The sequence below is a fragment of the Solanum dulcamara genome, chromosome 8 (assembly GCF_947179165.1).
Source record: "Solanum dulcamara chromosome 8, daSolDulc1.2, whole genome shotgun sequence".
Lineage (NCBI taxonomy): Eukaryota > Viridiplantae > Streptophyta > Magnoliopsida > Solanales > Solanaceae > Solanum > Solanum dulcamara.
The window spans coordinates 76827894-76855670 of record NC_077244.1 but is presented as its reverse complement, the minus strand read 5'-3'; the positions used below and the strand labels follow the sequence as shown (position 1 = coordinate 76855670).

The window sequence follows — 27777 nt, the reverse complement described above, 5'->3', positions numbered from 1 at the left end:
CATCATACTTTTTTATATCATTGAGAGTTGGGTTGTCTCTCAATGGCTAGACAACAAGTTCTCCTCTTTCAATGACATTCCACAAGTTGAGAGCCTTCAAATAGGCCTTCGTTTTAATGGCCCAAATACGATAATTATCGCCAGAAAAAATCGAAGGACCCATCGTTGGTTGATTTTTTGGTGCCATGTCTTCTAGCAAACAAATCCAAGAAAAAAAACTTTAAAAAAAGATGAGTCAATCAACAAAAAAACAAATTCAGATCCCGTAAGAAATGGGCTCTGATACCATGTTACAAGAAGGGGAAGAAGGATTAGAAAACAGAAAGTTGAAGCAGTGAATAAAATGTAGCTGTAAATTGCTACAAAACTGCAGGGAAGAAGAAGAGAAAGCTGGAATATTTTAAGTATTCTTCTTATTTCTAGATTGTTAATTACATATACTACACACACATATTTAGTGTGTGTGTATAAGGCTACAAACCACAAAACAAGCAGAAAAAAGCTCACACAATACATATGTGGCCAACTAACCACCACTCTTTGTGGCCAACTGACCATCACTATTTGTGGTCAACTAACCACCACTTAATTTTAAATAAAAGACTTGGTTACTACATAAAAATATCTACTAAGTAGGAGTTTCTTAGATAAATCTTAATTTCCTAACAAAAAATAATACTTGATCTTCGAATTACACCTCATGCTATATTGCAGTTTATCGATAAAGAAAATAAAGAGTTCGAAAATAAATACTATAAACTTGTATTTGTGACTTTGGCTAACAATTTGGTCCGAGTTTTCCATCTACATCTCCAGAAATGCCAATTTGGTACCAGTTCTCCCAGAAGGCAGGAGGAGGATAAAAATTAATCACCTGCCCTCTAACGGATGTTATGAAGAAACCTTCTGTGCCACAATTAGTTGATGTTGGTGAATCCTGTTTGAAAGGTGATATATACAATGTCTTTTTACGTAGAACTATATTCGATAGCCTATACATTTTTATTGCCTCATTCTTCTGAAGTCCAAGGACGAACCATCTTTGAGTGTTTCCCGGGCATCTGAGTCCATTCCCAGAGTGAAAAGTGCAGCTGCCTGAAGATAGAAAGCAGTGGGCCAATTGGAAAATTGTGCTTGTGCTTGCATTGCGTCTGCAAGAGCTTCTTGTGGCTTATTACTCATTAGGTAACATAAGGAGCGCCTTGCAAGCACTGTTGGGGACTTAACATTTCCACCCTCAAGAAACTGCAGTGCAAGCAAATAAGCTATTTGAGCAGTACTCAATTTTAGATGGCTGGTAGATCACTACATGACTTGCAAAAAAATGGCGCATCTTATGGATTAGACTTAATCTTGTTTCACTTCCAATTATGGAAAAACCATATTCTTTTTCTCTTAGAACTACTGCAATCATTTTAATAGTGAAAACGATACTAACTAATTGCACCAGATGCAAAATCATGTGCAGTTTCCAAATTGATTGCTTACCTGTGTGTAACATTTGATTGCAGTTGTAAAATCTTTATCTCGAAATGCAGAATCGCCGGATTTCCTAGTATTCAGGGTCTCTTGTATTTGATTAGCCCACATCTGAAACGAAAGCTGTGAAAGCAAAAGAATTTCACATAAGTTTTGTCCCTCAAAATCCAATGGAAGTTGCTGACGCAAAAATAGTCATGACTGGTATATTGCTAAGTCTGCTATTGCATTCAAATTGATATATGCATTTTTGCTATAATTGACATCCATGTTGCTTTTGATATGAGTGAATAAAGCTAAATATATTGTAACCAGTGATACTGTAACTATAAAGCATCCTAAGCTACTTGAGGAGGAAGGTGTCACGACTGGCGCTGCAATATCCTAAAGCTACTATCTGAAGCATGCAGTATTCATCTCCACGTTTATTGGTTGAAGACAGGTGCAATTCTGAAGCCATTGATTGCATAAGGGAAGATGAAAGCCTAGAAAAAACTCTTTAAAAACTAAGTGCTATTGGTGCTGCATCAGTTATACAATGAGTAGATTCTTTATGATTTGAGCCGTGAAGTGCAGTAAGTTCACTAAAGATGTCAAGGAAAATATCCTAAATTATGAACTTCAAATAAAATGTAAAACTTTGTATTAGCTGTCTAAAGTAATATGTGAAATTGCCAGTGCCAAGATCAGCTCGTAACCATAAGTCGATTACCATGAAAGAAATGGCAGAAGCAGATGAAAAATGGGTTGCTGGAGTGAAGAATTATATTTTAGAAATATCAGCAAATTTTGAGACACCATTAATCAAGATTTTAGAAAATTTAAATGGAGTCTTCCCCTCTTAGCTGTTCCAGTTAAGGGATTCTGAGCATACTAACCTCATTAGCAATCCCCTCATCTTCCTTGTATCCAGCCTTTTCTAATATCTCATGTATGGCAGTTAAATTGCATGTTGAACAAGCCTCACCAAGAGGTGTTAAAGATGCTTGGGCAGGTGAGGTGGTTTCATGAGCAATACTCATCAGCACGTTCGATGGAACCTGCAAGGTATATAGAGTCGAATAACATGTCAATTTTAGTAAAATAACTTCTATCTTCATTCAAAAATGCAAAGGAAGAAGTAACATGCATCAATTCTATAACAAAAGGAATAATTACATCTTTTTCCTTCTGAAGAGGTGTTATGGAGGTCAGAAGAGATTTCACATTTGGTCTGTCATGAGGTTCATACTGCAAACAACGTGAAGCAAGTTGAACTAACTCCGTCCCATCGTCATTTGAGAAATGACCTTCCAAGCATGAGTCAATAAGCATCAGAAAATTCTTTCCACGTATGAGATCAAGTGCCTGCATAAGAATACATATGAATTTGAATCAGAGATGGTTCGGTTGGAACTATTTAAGATGGAAAGAATGAGTGAATAAATAGGGCTATCCAAAAACATATTGTAGTTCAAAGATTCTTCTATTGACTAAGCCCACACAGTGCTTTAGAAGTCTGTCTATGCATCTCCAACTTGTTTTATGGGAGTCTTTTAGCCCTGTTAGAGATTTATATATGAGTAGAAAATATAAATATTTTTAGTACTTTTTACACTTTCATTTTTATTTTGTATAATATCAGCATGAGATGAGTTTAAATGGAGAAACACGATTACTGAGAGTTGATATAGACGATCCCATCTTGTTTGAGATTTGGCGTAATTGTCATAGAGGTCTTAGATGAACCCCTTAAATCTCTTCAAACTTTAGTTGATACTTGGGAATTTATTGTTACCACCCCAACAATATAGAAAGCTCAAGGTGAAGTAATTGAAATCGAAGATAATGGGCAATAACATATTTTCTTCACATCATTTCAAACCTTTGAATCTTCAATCGTAAGGCCTCGTGAAAATTACAAAACCAAACAAGCTCTAAAACTGAAGAAAACTCCACAGAAGCTGCTATTACATTTAGGTGAACTAGGTGCTTTAATTGAAGTACAATAGAGGAGAAACTGTTTAATAAAAGGGAGATCATCAAGCCATAACATCTGAGTGTTTACTATCATATCCTTGTGTGCATAAAAAACTGTTATTGAACTCAATGTCTTTTTTCTTCTTCTTATAATCTGGAACAGCTTTAAAAACAAACTCAGCACTTACGTGGCTTGGAGGAATATGTTTCCCGCTAAGAAGATCAAGCAACAGGGCACCAAAACTGTACACCACACTCTCGGGGGTCACCTTACCTGCCATTACAATCATGATAAAACATTGAATAAAATAACTAATCGGAAAAAGTAGATTATCTTCAATTGCTTTGATAAACACATGTTGAGTTTAGTCACTTGTTAGTCTTAGAAGAATCGGACTTGTTCACTATTAAACTTCTTCATGCTATAGTATTAGATAACGCTGATGTTAAGTCCACGAAAATGCTAGAATTTTTTCAGCCAGGGACGACCAATCATTCTCAAAACGATGTATATAAGAACCAATATATATAAACAGAAACCAAGAGAAAAGAAAGATTACTATCATATTAGGTGAACCAATTACATTTCAATCTTCTTTACGAACACCTCATTCTGCGAGCTGTTTGTCAATGATCAGCATTTAAGTTGTTCCACAATTTTAGCGATGACTTTCAAACATTTTGGTATATTGTCTTTGAATTTGAACGAACCTAGAATTAACAGGTGAAAGTTAAAATTTTGATAGCAGCTGATGTACCTGTCTTTAAATATTCTGGAGGGGTGAAGGCCAAGTTTGTACTATAACTCTTCCCATCCCTACTGTTCTTCATTAAGCCAAAACACGATAGCCTTGGTTCGCAATCCTGTCATGTGTTGATTCATAGTAAGAACAGGGACGTACAGATAGCTTGAACATTTATAGGAGCACAAATACATGCAGGGTAAAGATTAAACGAAAACTTAATTGATCGAACAAAACTCTGTAAGAATTTGATAAATACATGCAGGGTAAAGATTAAACGAAAACTTACTAGATCGAACAAAACTCTGTAAGAATTTAGGTCATGATATAGATCTCGCCCTTTATTACTGCAATAATCTAATGCTTGTGTTAGATACAAAGCAACTCTCAACCTCATCGCCCATTCCAATGGTCGGTTATCCCCTAAATCAATTGAATCAACATAAACTACAGTTAAGGCAAATTTATTGAAAGAAAATCTTGTTACATCACGATACTGCGAGTTTTAGGCCCCATCACACAAGACAGTAAAAGGGTTGGGTTAGATAAAGACTAGTTTACATAGAGATTGCTTAAGCTTCCAATTCAAACACATTAACCACACCACAATGAGAATGAATATGAAGGATATTCAATTGCTTTCTCTCTATCATATTGGTCTCAAAATCCGGCAAAAAAGAAAATGAGAAAAACTTACAGTGGAACAAATGCTTGGATAATGTTTCATGATGCATAAATTCAGCCACTAGCAGCCTCTCATCCCCTTCACAGCAACACCCTAGCAAATTAGCCAACCGCTTACTTCTTAGCTGTCCCACTGTTTTCGCTTCATCCTTATCAACGAACACAATTTCCAAATAAATACACAACATGTTCTTGTTTGTCGAAAATATAACATAATTAAATAATTAAAAGTACACTCCTCTTAACACTTAAAAACTTTTTAGATGAGATGGCCACTATCGTAAAAAGAGAATCACACAGACTGAGAACGGAAAGACGAATTACTGGGAAAAGAAAATCATCCCCATTTCCATTGTAGTATATAATATTGAATGAAGAATCTACATCTGTTCTCCCCCATATACATGAGCTAACCTATAACTAATTGACAGCAGTGATCCACTACTTCTATCTAAAAAACTATCAAAACTGTAACAAGTTTGTTATAACAACTAACTCCTACTTAGCTTGCCATAATCAGCAATTAGTTTGACTCTTTAATCAGCTAACTCACAGCTCCTCTCTCAGCAGTCACACAATTTAACATGTTATCAGAGTAGGCAAAAGGTTTTGAGTTCATATCTCTTAGCAACTCAAAAAGCAAAACATATTTTCACATGTTAGACTCATAAAAAAAGAAAAAGGCCCACACGCAGAGGCGGAACAATATTTAAAGTTTATGAGGTTTTGAACTTGTCACCGAACTTATAGCTTGTCTTATTTAATGGATTTTCTGATGCTGTAGCTCCACCCCTGCCCACGCGTGAAGGGACGTGTTGAAGACATAATCATAATACTGCGAAAAATGCTAATTGGAGCTCAATTAAACAAGACATAAAAAATGAGTACTGACAAGAAATTGGCGAGAATCAGGCCATGCTGACGACTGGAAGCGCTTTATAGCTATCCAACGGCCATTGCCATCAAGCCGACCTTTAAACACAACATTAGGGGCTTTCTTTCCATGTTCAGAGACAATATTATCAATGGAGAAATTTGAGGTGGCAGCTTTCAACTCCTCCAAGCCGTATTCTTTAAAAGCTGGCAAATTCAACTGTTCATTCTCTGCCCATTTTTCTGAACAAGAAAATTAAATATTAGTCATTTACATACATGCAAAATTGATTCTTGAAACTCCCATTTAATTTTAAAAAAAAACGAAAAATCTTACCAATATCTGAGGAATATAAAGCGTGGGATTTGATATTTGAAGGCCATAAACAGAAACATAAATTGGAACAACGACCACCCATTATACAAATTCACACACAAAAAAAATAAAAATAAAACCTTTAGGGAGAGACAAAAGGGTCACAAATTGGTGACTACTTTTCTCCCCTAAAAGTCCTGTTTGGAGAAGAATCAACAGAATAGCTAATAGCATAAAAACAGATCCAAGTAAAGTATTCTCTCTGAAAAATAGAATATTGCTCAAAGAAGGTGATTTTAAATTTCAATATTCAAACATGTTCTCAAAATGACCAAAAATGAAAAATACCCCCTTTGGAGAAAGCCCAGAAATTCCTACAGAAAGGGAAAATGTTAATAATGGGGTTATTTCTGCCTTGCTGCTGTCATTTATTTCGCAATGATCAAGAATTAAACAGCTACATAATATCGATCCCAAAGGAAAGAGGGGGAAAAAAAGAATTACAGTCTCTGTTTCTTTCGTTTGGGGACAGAGGAGGAACATGGAAGAAAGAACAAAAAAGTTTTTGACCCAAGCTACGTTTTCTACATCCTCTATTCTTTCGGAAGAATTAATGTTGTCTCTCGTATCCTAATGTATAGAAATCATAATTGCGACTAGATAATTTGACAGCAACATGCACTAATATATTATTTATCCACCTTATTAAATTTAAATCAATTTTAATTAAAATAAAAATATATTTATTTAGGCATTATATATGACGCTATAGAGTATAATAAGAGTGGTAATATGAGACTTAACAATCAAAAAGTAAATATGTGCCTAAAATTAGACGACAAAAATAAATATATCAAAAAATTATGTCGAAGGGTAGCACAAGGGCAAATGTGATTTTCTTATGTTGAAAATATTTGTCCCAAGTTATTTGTTGATCTATAAAAAAAAAATTAAAATTATCTCATTTTGCCCTTAAAATTATTCTTTTTTGAAAGTATAAATATTGTAAAGCTCAAAAAAAGTTCCCCTTATTAATTTAAAAGTTTCCCTTATTAATTTGTTTTGACTTGATGAATAAGACACGTAAATAAAGTGTACTAAAAAGAGTTAAATGACAAATTAGTAAATGTCTTTCTTATTTATAATTTTTTAAGAGATTACTTCTTTTATACTCTTTGCGATAGAGTGAAACTCTATATGATCTTCTTCTAACTCTTCGCTATGCACATTTACAACATCATGCCTCACAGTGATATCTAGCGAAAAGAAAAAATCGACAAGCAATATAAAAAAAGGAAGTATATATCTATCTTTTATCATATCTCATAAGAAATAAAAATTATTTTTTAAAACACATCTCTTATTCATTTTTTCTTCCAAATATTAAGTGTAAAGGAAATTTTCCTACAATGTGTATAGCGGGTATAGTTACTTTAATTTTTAGAAAAATGAATGAAGTTTTCTTCGTTTATTCCTTCTTTATTAACTTCTTCTTTTTCTATAAATTTTAGATTTTATTTTCATAATTTTGTAATTTTTTTAGCATTTTTAATTAAGAACTGAGTTGTGCTGCTATTATATATTTGAATAAATAATGTCCAAGAATAAGTATATATCTATCTATCTATATATATATATATATTAGATGACATTCATTCATTTGATTTCACACATTAATGTATAACATATACATTTTGTTATACATTTAAATAGTAGGATTTTTATAAGAATTGACACGTACGTGTTCGAAATGAGTTCATTTTTTAACATAAAATTAATTCATTTTGAGGGTAGATATAGATATTTGTCCACCATCAGCATTTAGGGTACATGGCGTTTCACTGGAGTAAAAGCATAAACATTTATATGCTCCAACACACACTGCATCAATGAAATAAGGTCCATTTTTTTTTCTGGCAGTCATCCATACAAAATGGTTTTTCTTTATGACAACTAGGAATTACAGCTTCTGTCTTACAAACGTCAAACTCGGCATTTGTTGAGACAACCTGAGTCATTACGAATATTCCTGCAAAAATAATTAAAAAGTTTTAATAGAGAGAAAAGTATTGTACAATTTGAAAAGCAAATAACATTTGTATAGTGTATATAAATACCACAAATACAAGCAATGGAAAAAATGGAATAGAGGGAAATTAATGCACTAGAGTGTTCCATTGATGAAGAATTTTTATTTAGTGAATAAACTAGTCATGTCTCTCATCTTTTATTTATACTAGCTATTGTGTAATTTTTAACTTGACTAATGTACAATTAAACAAGGATTTACTTGCCAAATCAATCTGAAGAACAAGGAAAATTGGATCTACTTAATAATTATTAACTTGACCAGTATATGTGCTTTATTGACCATCAATAAAAATTGTAGAGCAGAAAATCTAATCAATATCACATAATCATTCTAGATTGAAATTTGTCTTGAAAAATAGATTGATAGCAATTAAAACTAATTAGAGCCGATGCAAACAACAGAAAAATTTGATGATGAACATGTCCTAATTCACCTTTGGATACATTATTTATACATAGTTATACACTAGTTATACATGATTATATATTAGATACTATATAATGTATAACAGTGTAGTGTATATACAATTGTTATACATTACATATTTTTAATACGTAGTTGATGTCCAAATTATTTGTTAAAAGAAAAATGAGAAGAAACTATTGCTATGTTAGAAAAGTACTGGACCAATGTGATAGGGTGCATTAGGTAGGATGAAAATAATAACAATCCAGTAAATTAATTTTGATTTTTAAAACCTTTTGTGATTGATTTGGCCGGTAATTTAATTACTTGTTCTGCTATATATCATTACTAACAAGGCTAACAAAAATTTGTTACAACTATGTAATTTAATGTAATAGAGACCAAAATCAATATATTGTTATGTTATTGTTATAACCTATATATATGACACAGACTACTTTCAATTAAATAGTCTCTATCTACAAACTAAATAAAGGTGTATACGTGCTTTCTTTTGTATAAGAATTGAAGGAGAAAAAATACACACAAAAAAATGAAGATTAATTTTTCTCTCTTAATAGTTTCATCATTTTTATTTGTACACCAAATGAATGCGCTTGAAAAAATTGTTGTTCATATAGTTGATGGTATTGAAAAAAAAAACTCATCCATTAAAATTTTATTGTGCGTCTGGCAATGACGATCTTGGATGGCATTATCCTCATCTAGGAAGTAATTTCAAATTTTCGTTCAGGTCAAGTGTTTTTACCGAGACAATATTTTTTTTTGTCATTTTTATTGGGCACTAGAAAATTTGGGTGGTAAAATGCATTTTATTTGTTTGTTATCTAATTATTATAGAATGAAATGGAACGACAATTATTATGAATAAATAAAACCTGAAGTTATGGTCCCTTTCTCTCCTCCCTTATACAATACACGGATTGATTATTGGTCAAAATCAAAATCAAATAAATCGATTTTTATATTATTAATATCAAATAAAATTAAACTAAATCAAATATAACATACATTTATTAGTTTGATTGTTATTGGTTTCGGTTCGATTTGTTTAAAATGCATGTGTCTACTTGTTCAGCTTTATAATTTATATGACTATTTATGCACATTCAAAATTAAAGACATAGATATCATGTAAAACCAATTTAAATGACATGTTTATTTATTATGCCACTAAAATTTGACACGATTTTTCCATTATATAATTAACTATTTTGTAGTTCTAGCTAGTATGCAAATAATGTTGTTCTTAGCTAGTATGCATAGTGTGCGTGAAAGGTTTTCTTTTAGAGTCCACCCCCCCCCCCCTTGTTTTTTCCACTTAATACATTGACTAACCTTAAATTGTGGATTGTTCGATTAAGTATCTGAGTATATTATAAAATGTCACGTGCTCCCAAATGTTCATTATGTAAATAATTTAATCATTTTTAAAAAATATCTTCAATGCAATCGAACGTTTCCATCTTGAGAAACAACCTCTGAATCCGTTTTAGCCATCGGGATAGGAGGGGAGGTCATTAGAATAGGATGAAAATAAGCAGCTCGACAAAGAGAATGCCCGGCCTTTCAGTTGCACCTAAAATCTCTGTTTTTGCTAATATTTCATTAAAGCTACATTGCTCCGAGTCTTCTTTTTCTACAACATTACTTGTATGATCTTGGGAGTATTGGCCGCCATGGCCCTAAAAAAAGTGTAAAAAGACTCCTATCTCATAGTTCAATTGGGGACTTTTAGGTTATATTCATCCTGATTTCTCATGCCATGTCATGGACGAGTGTAATACACACTTTATATTTTTAACGGACTATCAGAGTGAAAGACGGGGACAAGTTGGAGACCGTTTATGACTTCAGTCTTTATTAAATGTACATATAATAATAAGATCACATATTTAAATTCATGACATGTCAATTTATCAATCATGGACTGATATTCTACAAGCTTAGCTATAGTTTAAAAAAAGAACTATAGAGCCTTGGTTTGATGTTTCACCATGTTTAGTAGCAAGCTTAGACCTTTCCAACAGACAAATTTAGCAGGAAACTCCACCTGGGTTCCCTCTTGATCTTCTGGCAATATATTGCTTTTACTTGAGAAGAATATTTCAGCAATCAAGTTTTCATCTGGAAGATTTCTTGATTTCTACCATTTAGAACTGCTATACAAATGGAGAATGCCTGCAGAAGCTTCAGCGATGAACTGAATTCAACTGAAAAGATCCCATCCTTAAACCAGGACAAGCAGAAGACTGGCGTGCTGTCCTGTTCTCCCCCCTACCAAAAACAAGAACAAAAAGATCATTATGGTGTATTAAACATTGGATAAAATTTGTAAGAATGGAGTTACATATTTTGTAGTTATGTAGATCATACCTGAGATAAAAGTTCAAATCTTTCAGCAGTAAGTTCGGGTTTGAGACAACTGGATATCGTTCGATGATTGACAAGGAATCTTATTTGGCAACCCAAATCCCATCCACCACAATCACATGATCCACCTGACTTCCATCTCTCAATCAGTGAAGAAGGCTCCCCTTTGCTAGGTAGGCTATGTGCACCACCAGGAAGTATAGCTGTCATGCTAAGATCTTCAAAAGGATTTGTTAAACCTGAGGCTGAAATATTATTGCAGCCACGATCCTGATGGTTACTTCCATTAGGACAAGTAGTGCTTCTATTGGGTGATTTGACAACAATAGCTGCAAGCTCGTCATTTGGCTGATGTCTTGCATCTGTTGCAAACAAAACAAACTCCCTAGTCCTAAACTGTGAGTCAAGATTCTGTCTGTTCGATTCGGAGTATGGAACATCAGAAACCTTCATCTTGCCAACGACGTTAGGCATAATTCCACCACCTGTGTTTTTTCCGGCTTGATTTAACCAACTTCCACTCTTTTTCTTTGTCTCATGAATGGTGAAGAAAGTGTAAATCCAGCAACTATTGTCCTTCAAAGTCGAACTAAATTTCTTCATTGTGGCTGCTAAAATGTTAACTTCATTGTCAACTGCAAATGTGAACAGAGGAAGACCATTCTTCACAGCTACTTGGAGGAGAGCTTGCAATGTTGAGGGTCCATGTGTACTTTTAGAATGCGGATTATCAATATCAATAGATCTACAACCCTTCAAATCCAGTTTGACTTTCAATGAGCGTTTTGTAGGAGATTCACCGCGTTTAAAGGATGATCCAGTAACGTTATCACAGTTGCCTGTCTTTGGCTTCAGCAGTGGGTCGAGCAACCTCCTCAAAGGACTAGTCCTGGCTCGTCCAGTGGTGTCTGATTTATCGCAGCCTGTCAAAAGCGAGGACGAAGTTTGAGCGTTATCTGAACCAGATTGTTCTGCAGGATGTTTGACCCCGTGAGATACAGTCATCATATCTCTTATACCAGAAATCTGGCCAATCCTTCCTATTGCCATGCTTAACCGACGCGTTGGAGAGGGATTTCTGACTTTTGTAGTTTCTGAAGAATTAGGGACAATTGGATTCTTAAACATGGCAGTTGACTTCTTCTCTAGATTGCAATTGACTCTGGGTGGACTGGGAACCTTTTTTCCAGAATATTCTGAAGCCTGAATTGTCTTAGATGAAGAGCTAGTATCCTTTGCATCTATTGAACTCGCTTGTCCCATCTTCGACTCACCAGCTACATGAGCGAGTGGGCAGGAATTAGGGGTATCAGGAGAGAACTGTCCATGGTAGAATGCAGAAATAAATCCACAAGAAAAGCTCTGTCTGCTCGGTTTCACTGCTTCCTGATTTCTCGCTACTGAATCAGGTGGGAAATAAGTAGAGCAGCTGTTAGTTTCTTGGCCAGGTTCTGATACTTGAAGGGCATCTGATTTATGTTTCTCTATGAAATCAAAATCATCAACCCTATGACATAATTCTACTAACCCATTCTCTCCTTTTGGAAAACATCCTCTATCTTGGATCTTCATATTCCCCTCAGAACCTGATATTCTCTTGTGTGTCTCTACATCAAGTGATCTCCTAACACGTGAAGTCCTCCGTGGGTGTTGATCTTTGTTGAGATCTAGAAGATTTATTTGTTGATTCTCGTGAAGAAATTTACCTGCTCCAGGTTTTACATTCTTCAAGTGTCCACAACTTCCTGATTTGACATCAGGATGAGTGCCTTTAGGCGGAGATGCATAATGTGAGTGTGACGTAGGACGATGAATCCTCCGACGAGCAGGGGAGCAGCTTCGGGCTCTACTAGAATTGGACGAAGATCCCTCCATTGAGGAAACTGACAAAGTATTGCTGCTTGATGGTGAACACACACTACTTCTACAAGGTACATTTACATGTTCGTGTCGCCATTTTTCAAGAAAACGCCAATCTAGGACGCCGAGACTGAAAGCTTTGTCCTGTAGATTTTCCCCCTTTTCCAGATAACTAGGCAACCTTGACATGTATTTGACAAGCTCCTCATTCTCGATTCTCTTTCTTTCACCATTCTGCCTAGCCTGTCTTTCCATTTGCTACACCTCGCATGAATTCTCGAACCCCTGGAAGAGGTTAAAAAAAAAGCAAACACGAGAGATCAGTCACATGTGTAGCCCCTTTTGATGAAAGTTGCAGTAGATTATAGTGTAATCAGAAACATTAAGTAAAAAAGGCAGAAACAATTACACATGATGAGTTTTAAAGATGCAGTGTTCCCCTTCATGGAATTGTTTCAGTAATAAGAATTATATAATTAGATTTATACAATGAACATAGGACTGATGGTTCCACTCATTACAAAGATAAAAAGCTGAAAGCGATAGGCATAAAGGTTATTTTATGAACTACAACAACTCAAAAAGTTTGTTGTTTGTATCTCTCAACATGGGTTGTCTCTTATATCTGCAGACAAGGAAATTTTAGATTCCTTGCTTACATCATTTTTTGCCTTCTTTTTTTTTCTTTCTTTAAAATAACGGTAGTATCTGTGTCAGAATGTGCACACCTCGACTATTATCTTCTACCTACCACCAACACAAATACCCGATAACTCCCCTGGGTACTTACCGCTCTCCTCAACACAAATACCGGATAACTCTACCTGACAAAGAGACAAGAATTAGGCAGATAAATGATCACTTGGCCACACCCTTGCTGCCTTCATGTCCCTATTCTCACTTGGCTAATTATGAATACATGACCCTGACAACCAAGCATTATAAGAAAGCTCAACACAGTATTCCTTAAAAACAGGACTTGATTTACTTTATACCTATAACATTTACTCCACCCATTTCCCTCAAAAGTTATGACACACTTTTGGAAATTGAAAATTCTTTATTTCAGTGCTATCAAGTCGGCTTGATTCAATAATGTGTGTGCTTCATTGATCCTATTCCTTACTTTTTTCTGATGGATTTGTTTCAACAAATATTTTTTAATTAATCTGTAGATTACAATTATAGTTTCCTATATTTAAAAAAAAAATCCCAATCCACACACATAATAAATTTAATTCAAATTATCTTCAAGGCTGGAAGTATTGTTAATGAGAGAAACATGACTAACCCCACATCGCCCAACACTCCATTTTTTAAAGCATAAACATTGATCAATTTTAGTTGATTCTGAAAAAGTAAAATTGGGAAAAAGATGGAACAAAGAAGAGCACTGTCGGTGGAGTTTGTTTTGCCATAAACTACTCACCTTTACAGTTGCTCCAAGCTCCCCTGCACTAGTTCTTCTTATGAAATCGCATATAAATTGTCATCATGCATCTATAAATGAGAGATTGCAGAAGTTATGGTATAAAAAGTGAACAATAATTTATAAAACATGACAAGAATTAACAAATGAAAAGGACAGGAAACCAAACAGTCATATCCAACAGAGAAACATTAAAAGAAGAGATGAGAGTACATACCTAACTCAACAACCGCTCGAAAATTAGGAGCAGATCAAACAAGTCATAACAAAATGAAGAAGCAGTAAATAACTTCTGTCGATCGATGGCCAGTATAAGAGAGCAGAGAATTAGCCAGAGAAAGAAAGAAATGACAAAATCATCTTATAATTCAGACCCAAATTGATGAATTAGACAGAGAAAAAGAGGCAAATAAGGTGAAAAGATAGTAGCGAGAGTTGCACTTTTTTCCTTTATGGAGCTATGCCAGGCGGAGGAAGAAAGAATGCGTGGGTCACGGGCTCGTAGGGGCGCTCTCTGGACTCAACATAGTTAATGACTGACTGCTTATTTATTGGGATGCCTTTTTTTCTTTTTATAATAAAAAATATTTTCGTCATTCAGAATTCATTCACCCAATTAACCCCGATGAGTTATTTTTTTCATTTTAAAATAAATAATATTTTAATTTTATTTTTAAAAAAAAATTAATTTTATTGTTTTAAAATTATTTTTATTTACTTAACCAATAACCATTAAATATTTTTTTTGATAGAATAAATTAGTAAAAATATTGTTTATTTTCTACGAATGATTAATTTTATAGGAGATGTGCTCACGCTAAAAAATAATTTATTTTGAAATAAAGAAAATATTAGTTAACTTAATCCTTTTAAAAAACATGATATTATAATTAAATTTGTCCCAATTCATGATTCACCTAATGTTAAGTACGTATCTTTCTCTCATATATTATTGATTCTTGATATTCAGTCTTAAATATTTGATGTATTGAGTTTTACATTCGTAGAAACGTCAAATTATTTCTCTCTTGGTACTATCTTGCACAATCCTCATCATGACTAATTTTTAAAATAAGGGAGAAGTATTTTTTTTTTTAACTTAAAATTTGTCTATTTTCAGAATTAAATATGAAATTTCTAATTATAAATTTATTTCTCCACGCTCTTTCGTGGTGTTTTTATTGGGATAATGATGTAGGACAGGCAGATTGCAAATCTTTTAGTGAAATCAAGGGAATTTATTGTTTTCTATTTGGATTATATATGTGTATATTTATATAAAAAATAATCTAAATGTATACACTACAAGAATACACCATGAAGATCACAAAAATATTCTTTCAAATCTATTTCTTAGTCCTTGCAGAATACTGGGAACAGAAACTGTAACCCCACCTCAACCACTCCCCACCCCTTCATAAAGGCCAAATGCCAACTCTGCGGTGGAGCCTACTTAATTTGCCATGAAAATGAATTTAAGGAAAACAGAAAACGTAAAAGTGGGAATTAATATACAATTAAACAATGGTAAACTGATCTTTAAGCATAAGTTGATGTTCTGATTAAATTGTTTGAGTGAAGTAACAGCCCGTTTGGATTGGCTTAAAGTTGGTCAAAACCAACTTAAAGCCCCTTTTTAGCTTTTGGACGTGTTTGTCTAATGTTGACTTTAAGCCATAAAGTTCTTAAAGTCAGTCAAAAATGAAAAGTTAGGATTTCTAACTTTTTTTCCAAAGTGCTTAAAGTCATTTTCTTTGACCATGGAAATTACTTTTATATCCTTTATATTTTAATTAAATTCTCAAACTACCTTTTTTTATTCTTTTAACCTTAAAATTCACATCATAAGCACTTTTATCCAAACACTCAACTGCTTATTTATAAAAATAACTTTCAGCATTTCAAAGTTCTAAAAACACTTTATACATAAAAGTTACTTTTTTTAAGCCCATCCAAACGGGCTCTAAAACAGCAACACTCCATTTGCTTTTAATGTCAGATTTGTCTCTTAATAAGTTATGGTCTTTAAACGTAAGATGATATTCAAAAAATGTCTTAAAGTTGTTTTCAATTTTAAAAGCACCGAAGGAAATTCTTATTTATATATATATAAAAAAAATGAATTAAGCTTAACTGGAGCTCAAGAAATCATAATCCATCAATGTGGGACTTAAGCACCTTTGCACGCCTAGGCCTAGACATCTAAGAGCGTGAACAATCAAGGACAAATTTACATGTTAAAAATGGGACACATGAATTCATAGTTTTTCTGTAAAACTAGATATTTTATGAATATATTGGTACTTTAATATTATATGATGACTCCTATGCTATAAAAAGACTAAATGATGCAATATTAAGTATATATAATCAAAGGATTAGAGATCAATTTCCACTCAATGCATTTTTTTTCCTTCTAAAGGGCATCATGTTCTAAAAATTCTAAATTCTACTCTGTTAACAATATAAGAACACTCCTCCGCTAGTAAGAGATGGCACACCTCCGGATCAACTAATACCATGATAAAAATTAAATAAACTTTAGATCTAATTTAACCCAAAACTAATGGGACTCAACATTTCATGTTTTAGTAGTAAAAATTTATAAACACTATTTAAACAAACATTATGCTAAAAGCAAACTTGCAATATCACGTGGCGTTCACAGTGGAACAGTTCAGTATTGGTGCTGCAATTATCTTGTTTCTGTAATCTTTGATCTTATGATGAACAAATCTAAGTTAAAAAAGGCTCATCACGAAGAATATTGAAGGAATGAGCACCTGGTCAACGGGTACATGATTGAAACTATAATGGTATATTGAAAAGCAGAATAGTAAAAGGTGTTGCACAATGAATTGTTGGGGTGACTTAATTTCACTGAATCTCACAAGATTTGCTTAAATCTGCTTCTTAAATATTACCTAGGGATGGCAATGAGGTGGGTTGCTCAACCCGCAAATTTTTTAAATTGTTCCGCCCTGCGTAACATTTTTTCCATTTTCAATCCGCCCTACCTCATATTGACCTGCCCCGCATAAATTTTCATATTTTTTTTAAATTAAGTTTAATATGAAAAATAAAATTCATAATTTTTTATTTATTTTTCGCTAATTAACATCTCAACAACTAATTAATTGTTTCTAATTAACATTTCAATAATTGTTTCTTAATCGCTAATTAACTTTAATTAATATTTGTCTAGTTTAAATTTTTTTTAAAAGAAAAAGTTAAAATTTAATATAAAAAATTTATATCTTTGATTTTTACTAATTACAAAGATTTAATTTTCTTCGAATTTCTATTAAATACCTTAAACTCGCAATCCGCCCCGCATTAATTTTGATAATAATTACTTCAACCAGCCTCTAATAATTACTTCAATCAGCCCCGCATAACTCTAAACCCGTTCCGCCCCGCCCGTTTACCATCCCTAATATTACCTCCTCCATTATACTTCACAACCTCTAATTCAATGTTCATTTGTTGTACTTTTAGGCAATGCTTGATGACTAGTTTGATTATTTACTTCCCCTATAATGATTGCCTTTGCTTTTTTTTGGGTGCTCTCATTATATTGTCGTCCTCAATAATGAGTCCATAACTCATTCGATCATATATAGAGTTGTCGACTTACAGCGCCAGTTTGTTTTCTTATAATATGCATGTTTGATTACCTTATAAAATTTATTTCTATTTATAATGACGATATATAACATATACAATTTTTAGTCAAAATCGATATCTTTTAAATGAATCAAATTGAACGAATCAGAATAGATTGAGTTATAATTGAACGGATTAGACTAATCATGTTTATGTGTACCTATTTTAGTTGTGTGTACAAAGAAAAAAAAAATAGAGCATAAGTTCATGCTTAAGAATGCCCTTGTTGTTATTAGAAGTGTGTTTCTAATAATTAGCTTGCGCTATAGCTAATGAAGAATAGCTCATTTAGAGGTAGATTTTGTTGGTTGATATGAATACTCACTTTAATAGTGATGCTCTTGAAGAGTTAGGATTAGGACAATTGTTGCTTGACAATTCTCACATTTATATTATGAGACAAACTTAAAGTACTAAAAGTGAAAAAAAAAAAAATTATTTATGTCAAAAATTATAATATTCGCATTTGTACATTATATGGATGAATCCGTAGCTAATATTAAGGCCAAATTCATCGGTGACCCTCTAAAGTTGGCACCAACTTTCACTTAGACACCTAAACTAGGAGATGTTCATTTTAGACACCTCAAGTAAGGTTCTGATGTGTCATTTTGACACTTTGTGCTGACTTGGTATATTGCGTGTGTTGCACCCATTTTGAGCGCGTGAAGAGCTTTTTTTTTAAAAAAAAATTAAATTTTTTTTTCTTGTTCTTCTTCTTCTCCATTTTCTAAACGTTTTCCTCCATAGCTTTGGACCTTGATTTTGTAATCTCATTGTCATTGCCTAGATTTAATTTTTATTTTTCTTCCATTGTTAATTAGTAATTGATTTTTTAAAAGTAACAATTCACATCCAATATTTACTCTCAACATTCTCAAATTTCATTTGCAATAATTAAATTTTCTGAAAATGGACATGATTTTCGATAAGATTTGTGTTGAAACACCCAAATATGAATTGATTCAATCTACAGCTGATTACGAAATCCAAAAATACCCAACAACTGTTATAGCTCAAATCACATACGATCCAATCCAGTTCAAAGGCAACAAAGACGTCAAATTCGAAATACTAGTCAATTACATCGGCCTTCTAGGTACTCCCCAAAACGCTAAACTTGAAAAAATCGCCATAACAACCCTTGTAATCACCAAATAGTCGGAGAAAATCGCGATGACTATACCGGTGGTGACTAAGAGTGGTGACAGAGAAAACAAAAATGCAATCTCCAACACTTAATTTCAACATTTAAATCTGAAAATTGGCAACATAAACTAACATAACAGTTAGTACTAACTAAGAATTGAATGAAAATCAAGAAAAAATGAACTTTCATATTCTTACCTAGGATTTTGATCGGTGAAATGAAAAAGAGAAAATGAGGTTTTGAGCTGAAGAAGAGAAAATAGAGTTGAAGATCAACTTTTGATCCTTTAAATCTTAAAGTTATATGATGTGTAAAGAAGACAGTGCTGGCATAATATAATTGGTGTTGGCATAATATAATTGATCAACTAATCCATGTGGACGAAAGTGTAATACACGCTTTTGACTCCAATTTTAGATTATTTAAAAAGTGTCAAAATGACACATCAGGACCTTACTTAAAATGTCTAAAATGAACATCTCCTAATTTACGTGTCTAAATAAAAATCGATGCCAACTTTAGAGCCACCGATGGATTTGGCCTAATATTAAAGCTCCGCCCAAAAGTCACCATGTGAACTTTGATGGGTATGTATAATAGTTCCTTTTTAAGCTAAGCAAAGCTGGTCCGTGCATCTGCTTGTGTTTAGGAGCACTACAGCCACGCAATAAATGGGGATCTCTCATAACAAATATTTGGATTATTTGGCATGGGGTAGATAGAAATCACGTGAAGTGAACAAAGTAGTACAAGATAGATGACCATTTCATTCATATGATGATGGTGCTCATCAGTTTCCAGACCCAACGGATGTGGAATTTTTCAACCCACTCTGCCCTTCCAAAGATGTACAAACTACACTAATGAAGCACCAATTCAAGTGATAAGGACACCAAGACCCTTGTGATAAATGATTCATTCAGGGAGTCGAGAAAAATTAAGGACAAAGAACACATGGAAGATTTGAACAGAATAAAAGGATAATACAACACCACTATTACATTGTCAACATGGAATTTTGAAGGAAGTACATCAATCAACTACAAAATTAGGCAAGAAACAGAGTCGACTCAAAACTTGGATAGAAAAACAGAGCAACTTCAAACAAGTAAACGACGGATTCAATTTATTTTTTCCTATTACATCATATAGTACTAGTTAATCCACAAGTGATTTTTTTTTCCAGATACAGCGCCTAACCAGAGATCTCAATGGACTTGACCTCGGGCTTCTTCACTTGTTCCTTGGGAACAGTAACAGTAAGCACTCCATTCTCCATAGAAGCCTTAACGTGATCCATCTTTGCATTCTCCGGAAGTCTAAATCTTCTCATGAATTTCCCGCTGCTTCGCTCCACACGATGCCAAGTATCATTCTTATCTTCTTTCTCCACATTCTTCTCTCCGCTGATTTGAAGAACCCTGTCTTCTTCGATCTCCACTTTCACTTCCTCCTTCTTAAGCCCAGGGAGATCCGCCTTGAACACATGAGCCTCCGGAGTTTCCTTCCAGTCTATTCGAGTGTTAGCAAATGCAGAGGTCTCCCCTGAATTGGTACCAGGGAAGCCTAATTCCCTGAAAGGATCAAACACGTCCACTGAGAATGGATCGAACATGCTTCTGCTTCGTCGATTGCCGAAGATTCGTGGGATCAGTGACATTTTCAGTGAGCTTTTGAGAATTTTCTGTGCTTGCTGAAGGGTGTTTGCTTTACAATTTTGATGGTTGATGGAGGAGGACCTGGTAGTTATTTATAGCTTCTTAGAGGAGTGTGTAGCAATTTCTCCATACTTCTAAGTTCTATCCACTCAGATATTTCTAGAGCCAAGTAGAATAGTAGATACTTCCGGAAGCAGATGTCGAGAACCTTCTGGACAAATCCCCGCTACTAGGCCCATTACAGATCACACATGTGAACTATAAAATTGGGCTTCATCAGGCCCGAATCTACAAGTCCTCTTAACTTTCTACGGACTTTGTTCTTTATAGCGGCCCATTACTTTTAAAATCTCAATTGATTTTCCTACATCATGAATTAAATTAAAAATATAAAAACTATCTAATAATAAAAACACTTCCTTTTATATTTAGTAATTCTCCTCATAATTTGAAATAATTACATATTACTTGACTAATTAATAATTTCATACCAAATTTTTAGTCAGTTACACCTAAATAAAGGTATTTTTGTTACTAGATATACTGAAATAAGAAGTGAGGCGAGCGAGATAAGAGAGAGATGAATGAGAGAGTTTGATATACGCAGATTAACTTGGATACAGTATATCAAAAATAAATTATACCTAATTTTGATCTCATGCATTTGAGATATATGTAGTTGGACGTGCCACATACATGAATCCAAAGTCCAAATTATGGTAAGGTTTGTAATATTGAAAACTAATGTGAAAGAAAGTAATTTGCTCCTAAATTAATGAAATTTGTATTGTTTCCCATTAAAAATCAAAAAGACTATACATTACTAATAAATTCATTACTAATTATATCATACCAATTATGAACTAAAATTTAAGAAACATATACATTAAAAAATATAGATATATTGAATCTTATGTAAGAATTCTATAATTATAAGTTATTTCATAAATTTTAGTCTCTTCATAAGAATATATCACTTTTTATTGTCGAAGAATTTTGTCTAAACTTTTAGCAAAAAAATGTATTTGTTGACCAATGTAACAAAATAATCAAAACTTATAATTTATTTAATTTAATAATGATTATCATAAATATATTTATATTTTATTTTATAAATAATGTATTTCTTATAAAATATTATTATTATAGAAGGATAATTGTAACAAAATTGTGCTATTGGAATAAATGTTATTGTTGTCACGAGTAGAAAAATGTTACGAAGAGTAAAATATAACATCAAAAGTTATGAAATGTCGTTACAAGAGAGGATTAGAAGCCATACGTGGAAGAGATAATCCTACTTAGTACAACTAAAGCATTTGCCTAACTGATATTTGGATTATCTATTGTGGTAAAATTTAAGACGATAATAACTTTTTTATCCCAACTAAGTTAGAAGATCACGAAGAACAAACTCCATTCAAATCGAAAATTTTCTTGATTAACCACTCTGTTGTTTTTAGTGTTGTTTTTTTGAACATATTCTGTTGTCAAACTTAAGATGTCTTTAATTAGTTTCTTTTATATTTGAGTATCAATTTTTCAAATTACGGATCATTTGATTCGCGAACTAAATTATTTTGAGTTTAATCTTGATAATTGAAGTTGACATAATGTTACATTCATGTATATATGCTTAATGTAATTGTAAACAACAAATTTTCGAGCCGAGAAAAATAAATAATCAAGACCGGAAAATTGGAGTAACAAAGTGTAATATTTGATTTTAAAATGTAGTGCGGTTACAATCTCTATAATAATCCTTTGATTCTTCAAATAATATGAAACACGTTGAACTTGAATTTGAATTTGATTTAGAGTCAAGGGCTTGAATAGTTTGATCTTGAATCTTCGTCTTCGAATTTGGATTTGAATTATTCGTCACGAACACTTGTATGGTTATGACGAACGATAAATATGAACAAGCAACTTGATCTCGAACTTTTTGATAGTTGTCTTCGTTCTTGATCTTGAACTTGAGCTTGAATTTGATTGCTTGAACTTTGTAACTTAGTAGAGAATTTGCGGCCTTTGATCCACGAGCTCTCTTCTTGCTTCTTTTTCTTCAAAAAACCTCACTCTCGGAATAATGAGGACCCCTATTTATAGTTGTAGGGAGTGGTATGAGGGTGTGATTTGATTGGTTGGTTTGAACTGACCAATCAGATTTCTTTGTTGAAGAGTTTTAATTTGATTGGTTAGAACATGTCACATAGACACGTGACATTATTCTAGTGGCTCATTTAATTTGACTTAGATTGCCACATAACTTTGACATGTGGCATGATTTTAGTGGCTTATTTAATTTGACCTGGATTGCCACCTAACTTTGACATGTGGCATGATTTTAGTGGCTTATTTAATTTGACTTTGATTGCCACCTAATTTTGACCATGTGACATGATTTTAGTGGCTTATTTAATTTGACTTGGATTGCCACCTAACTTTGACATGTGGCATGAAAATGAGTCTCTAGGATGAGATGATATTGGGCTTAACAAAGTGGAGTCATCTTTATAGCCCAAATCAATGGATTTATGTTCTTAATTAAATCCACATTTATTGGGCTTAAATAATTGACCCAATTATTGGCATGATTTTAGTGGCTTATTTAATTTGACTTGGATTGCCACCTAACTTTGACATGTGGCATGAAAATGAGCCTCTAGGATGAGATGATATTGGGCTTAACAAAGCGGAGTCATCTTTATAGCCCAAATCAATGGATTTATGTTCTTAATTAAATCCACATTTATTGGGCTTAAATAATTGACCCAATTTTATTAATCCAAAATATTTATTTGGACTAATATATCTTGAATTTAATATAAATTGAACCATTCTACAGATTTATATTTAATAAATTGTAAATGATTACAGTAATTTTGAAGCATTCAAATAATATTCAATAGCTTAACATTTCTTCAGATTTGAGGAAATTAAAAAGGCAGGAACTGGATGAAAAACTTAAAGCTCTTTAGACGTAGGGGATGCATTCAAGGAGTCGAGAAGAATAAGAAGAAAGACGATAAATCAACCTATGATAAAAATTAATTAATTTAGGGAAATTTTTGCATATAACCACTTAAATATATCTTAATTATGCTCCATAACTATAGCTTGCTAATTACAATTCGTAGCTATAGTTACAGCAGTATTCGTATAATTCGTACAACATTTGTATACGATTGTATAATTTTCTATATAATTCGCAGTTTTTGTATAACATTTGTATATTTCACTATACAATTCATGCACAACGTTTGTATAATTCGCTATACAATTTGTACTGTTTGTATATTTCGCTATACAATTCGATTTTTTGTATAAATTGCGCGAATTATACAAAACTCAAACTATAATTATAGTTAGATGTTTGCAGCGAGCCATAATTAATTCAAATTATAGCTATGCTAGCTAATTAACTAGTATATGTTTGTTTATACGTGTAATTTTCCCATTAATTTATAATTCAAAATCTAAAAAACACCATGAGATGCCTTTTTGGATAGAAAAGGATACATGCTTCCAGAAAATATACAATACGTACTTGACCTATAAATATTTATATAAATATTACTTCTTCCATCAAAACATGAGGCAATTCAATTTTAGTTTGATAGAATTTTCTGCACTTAAAGAATAAAAAATATAAATATTCAAATATAAAATTTGTATGATCTGAACGTATATACTAGTTGGAGTAATATTTTAGCTCTCCCATACAAAACTCTACTCGCAATAAATTTATTAATAATCTTTAACTTAAAATATTATATGTAACTGAAAAATGATATTTAAAAATTAATATATTTAATAGCAAGATGTGTAGTTTACAAGAAAATAATTAAAAAATACTGTCAAAGAAAGATGGTGCCGACAGAGCATTGTAAGTAGAATATTTCAACTCTGAAGTTATATACTTCAAATATTTTCGTCTTAGTATATTCCATATAATGTCAAGAAAAGGCCATTATAATTTTTCATTAAAGCAAATTTGGTTACAAATAGTTCAAAATAAAGGAGGTGAGTATCTATACTATATTAAAAGCACGAAAACTCTTAAAATGTTAATTGAATTTTTTACTATTTATTAAAAGACTCTGTTTTAGACAAAATTATTTTTTCATCAATTTCTTTCCATTATTATATTATTACTTTAATAATATTATATATTGAATATAATTTAAATTCCTTCACTAAGAATTTTTTTCCAACTAAAATAGACTTGATTAAAAAAAATCAAAAAACTTTTAAAATAATCTATAATTTATATCTATACTATATTAAAAGCATAAAGACTCTTAAAATGTTGATTGAATTTTTTATCCTTCATTAAAAGACTTTTTTTAGACAATATCGTCTTTTCACCCTTTTTTTCAAATTACTATTTAATTATTTTTATAATATTAATTATAATATTAATTCCTAAAATATTTGTGGAGTCTTTTTTAGTTTATATATCATATATGTCCTAACAAATTTGTGGAAAAAAAGAAAAACTCACGTAGGAATTTTTCTTTTTTCTTTTTATCATATAGAAGTATTCTAGGAGTTGTCGGTGTCCTTTAAGGTGAAGGAGTTCAATTTTTTCTTTATTGCAGTAACTCTATATTACATAGGACTTGTTATGAAGGTGGAAGGAGAAAGGTGGATTGTCCACCTTATAAGTGGATTGCCCACTAAACAAGTTGCCAATAACTTACCATTTCACTTGGTATTTGTTCTACTTTCCATGCCTATATAAAGGCAAGATACAAGGAAGGAAATAGACACACAGATACAAAAACAATACTACACGGTAACAAAAGTGAAAATACGGAAATGCCTCAAATTTTATTTGGATCAATGACCAATCACGAGGATATTTGTGTAATTGATAGTGGAACAACCCATGCTATATTTAAAGACGAGAAATATTTTTCTTATTTGCTAAGAAGAAAAGCAAATATTACTACAATTTCTGGTAATTCAAAAATGATAGAAGGCTCTGGAAGAGCTACTATAATTCTGCCTAAGGGGACAAAAATTGTTATAGAAGATGCACTATTTTCTTCTAAATCCCTAAGAAACTTGTTAAGTTTTAAAGATATCCGCAGAAATGGATATCATGTTGAGACACTAAATGAAATGAATATTGAATATCTTGGTATAACCAAGAGTGTCTCAGGCCAGAAATATATTTTGGAAAAATTACCAAATTTATTTTCTGGCCTATATTATGCAAAAATTAGTGCAATTGAAGCACATATGATCGTAAACCAGAAGTTTATCGATCCAAATACATTTGTGTTATGGCATGATCGAATAGGTCATCCTGAATCAATAATGATGAGACGAATTTTTAAAAATTCAACTGGACATCCGTTAAAGAACCAGAAGATTCTTACAAATGATGAATTTTCATGTGTTGCTTGTTATCAAGGCAAATTAATTACCAGGCCATCGACCCTGAAGGTTGGCATCGAATCTTCTGACTTTTTAAAGCGTATTCATGGAGATATATGTGTACCTATTCATCCACCTAGTAGATTGTTTAGATATTTTATGGTCCTAATAGATGCATCATCTAGATGGTCTCATGTGTATCTGCTTTCATCTTGCAACTTGGCGTTTGCAAAGTTGTTAGCACAAATAATAAGATTGAGAGCGCAATTCTCAGATTATCCAATTAAGACCATTCGCTTGGATAATGCTGGAGAATTTACATTCCAAGCATTTAATGATTATTGCTTATCAATTGGAATAAAAATTGAACATACTATTGCTCATGTTCATACTCAAAATGGCCTTGCGGAGTTATTTATAAAATGCCTAGAATTGATAGCAAGACCTCTACTAATGAAAACAAAATTGTCAATTACTGTTTGGGGTCATGCTGTCATACATGCAGCAGCACTTGTACGTCTCATACCGACGCATTATAATAAATACTCTCCATCACAATTAGTATTTGGTCATGAACCAAATATAGCCCATTTAAGAATTTTTGATTGTGCGGTATACGTGTCTGTCGCACCACCAAAACGTACAAAAATGGGCCCTCAACGAAGCTTGGGCATATATGTTGGGTTTGACTCACCCTCCATAATTCGATACCTTGAACCGTTGACTAGAAACTTATTTACTGCTCGATTTGCAGATTGTCGGTTTGATGAAACACTTTTTCCGCCATTAGGGGGAGAGAAAAAGGAACCCGAAAAAGAAAAAAAATTGCGTGAAAAATTTCATCACTATCACATTTTGATCCACGTACCTCTATATTACATAGGACTTATAAGTGGATTGCCCATTTCACATGGTATTTGTTCTACTTTTCATGCCTATATAAAGGCAAGATACAAGGAAGAAAATAGACACATAGATACAGAAACAATACTACACGGCAATTTCTTTCTGCCTTTCTTCTGTCTCTCTTTTCTTCTTTCAATATAAGTCCTTTTAATTATTTTGCTATTTGCTAAGTTAAGTTATTTCATAACAGGACTTTAAATATACTAATAATATTTTCTTTATTTTTGGGTTTCTTATTTTTTCATTTTCTTTTTTTTATAGTATAATAATTTATTAGAGTTCTATATAAACACACTCATTAATTAGTCCAAACCCTAAATTGGACTATGTAAGTTTTTTTTTCTCTTTCAATTTTGTTTCTTCTTTTAGCTTGGAACGCGTTTTCGTAGTGTGATTGTAAATTGATGATATATGGAAAGCTAACTACTCTATTTTATGTTATAGTAATTATAGTTTGCTTTGCATATTAATCATACATAATCAACGATTGATATTGAATTGATAATTTTTCGTGTTTCTTTTTCAGTCATGTTTGCTGAAAAAGAACGCAATAACTATAATTGCTTTCAGAGCACTGTGGCAACAAACACACCAATAAATGCAACAAACCACAACTACTGATATTCAAGGTAACTCGCAAACTTAATTTATTACTTTTAATATTCATTCAGAGAGATATGAATACCTACTGGTGAGATTCATAATGAAATATTTTAACATTAAATTGATATAATAATATTATTTTATTATTATTATTATTATTATTATTATGAAA

At 32.5% G+C, this 27777-nt stretch overlaps 3 protein-coding genes across 6 annotated transcripts; all 3 read right to left on the bottom strand.

The window, feature by feature from the left end:
- Nucleotides 1–396: 396 nt before the first annotated feature.
- Nucleotides 397–6643, bottom strand: LOC129899075 (serine/threonine-protein kinase BSK5-like). Its single transcript, XM_055973870.1, has 10 exons — nt 6076–6643; nt 5758–5981; nt 4879–5014; nt 4471–4604; nt 4197–4302; nt 3627–3712; nt 2638–2826; nt 2358–2519; nt 1489–1602; nt 397–1245 (listed from the first exon to the last, which is right to left on the bottom strand). The coding sequence occupies exons 1-10, from the start codon at nt 6155–6157 to the stop codon at nt 1003–1005; spliced, it is 1476 nt and encodes a 491-aa protein (XP_055829845.1). The 5' UTR covers nt 6158–6643; the 3' UTR covers nt 397–1002.
- Nucleotides 6644–10448: 3805 nt separating this feature from the next.
- LOC129899074 (uncharacterized) lies at nt 10449–14753 on the bottom strand. 4 transcript variants are annotated; one of them, XM_055973867.1, is made up of 5 exons: nt 14452–14753; nt 14235–14305; nt 13630–13730; nt 10949–13090; nt 10449–10849 (listed from the first exon to the last, which is right to left on the bottom strand). In XM_055973867.1, exons 4-5 carry the CDS (start codon nt 13058–13060, stop codon nt 10688–10690), a joined length of 2274 nt encoding a protein of 757 aa, XP_055829842.1. In that variant the 5' UTR covers nt 13061–13090; nt 13630–13730; nt 14235–14305; nt 14452–14753; the 3' UTR covers nt 10449–10687. The 4 variants fall into 4 exon arrangements, with proteins under 4 accessions (XP_055829842.1, XP_055829841.1, XP_055829843.1 ...); XM_055973866.1 differs by lacking the exon at nt 13630–13730; XM_055973868.1 differs by lacking the exons at nt 13630–13730; nt 14235–14305.
- Nucleotides 14754–20012: 5259 nt separating this feature from the next.
- LOC129900974 (17.8 kDa class I heat shock protein) lies at nt 20013–20848 on the bottom strand. Its single transcript, XM_055976079.1, has one exon. The coding sequence runs from the start codon at nt 20708–20710 to the stop codon at nt 20246–20248; it is 465 nt and encodes a 154-aa protein (XP_055832054.1). The 5' UTR covers nt 20711–20848; the 3' UTR covers nt 20013–20245.
- Between the last annotated feature and the right edge of the window lie 6929 nt (nt 20849–27777).

Excerpts from the sequence above, each read along its gene's own strand:
- LOC129900974 (XM_055976079.1), bottom strand. The coding sequence starts at position 20,710 with ATGTCACTGATCCCACGAATCTTCGGCAATCGACGAAGCAGAAGCATG.
- LOC129899075 (XM_055973870.1), bottom strand. The coding sequence starts at position 6,157 with ATGGGTGGTCGTTGTTCCAATTTATGTTTCTGTTTATGGCCTTCAAAT. Across the intron at positions 1,603-2,357 it reads ATGAGGGGATTGCTAATGAG|CTTTCGTTTCAGATGTGGGC; the intron begins GTTAGTATGCTC and ends TTGCTTTCACAG. Across the intron at positions 1,246-1,488 it reads CAATCAAATGTTACACACAG|TTTCTTGAGGGTGGAAATGT; the intron begins GTAAGCAATCAA and ends CTTGCACTGCAG.
- LOC129899074 (XM_055973867.1), bottom strand. The coding sequence starts at position 13,060 with ATGGAAAGACAGGCTAGGCAGAATGGTGAAAGAAAGAGAATCGAGAAT. Across the intron at positions 10,850-10,948 it reads GATTTGAACTTTTATCTCAG|GGGGGAGAACAGGACAGCAC; the intron begins GTATGATCTACA and ends TGTTTTTGGTAG.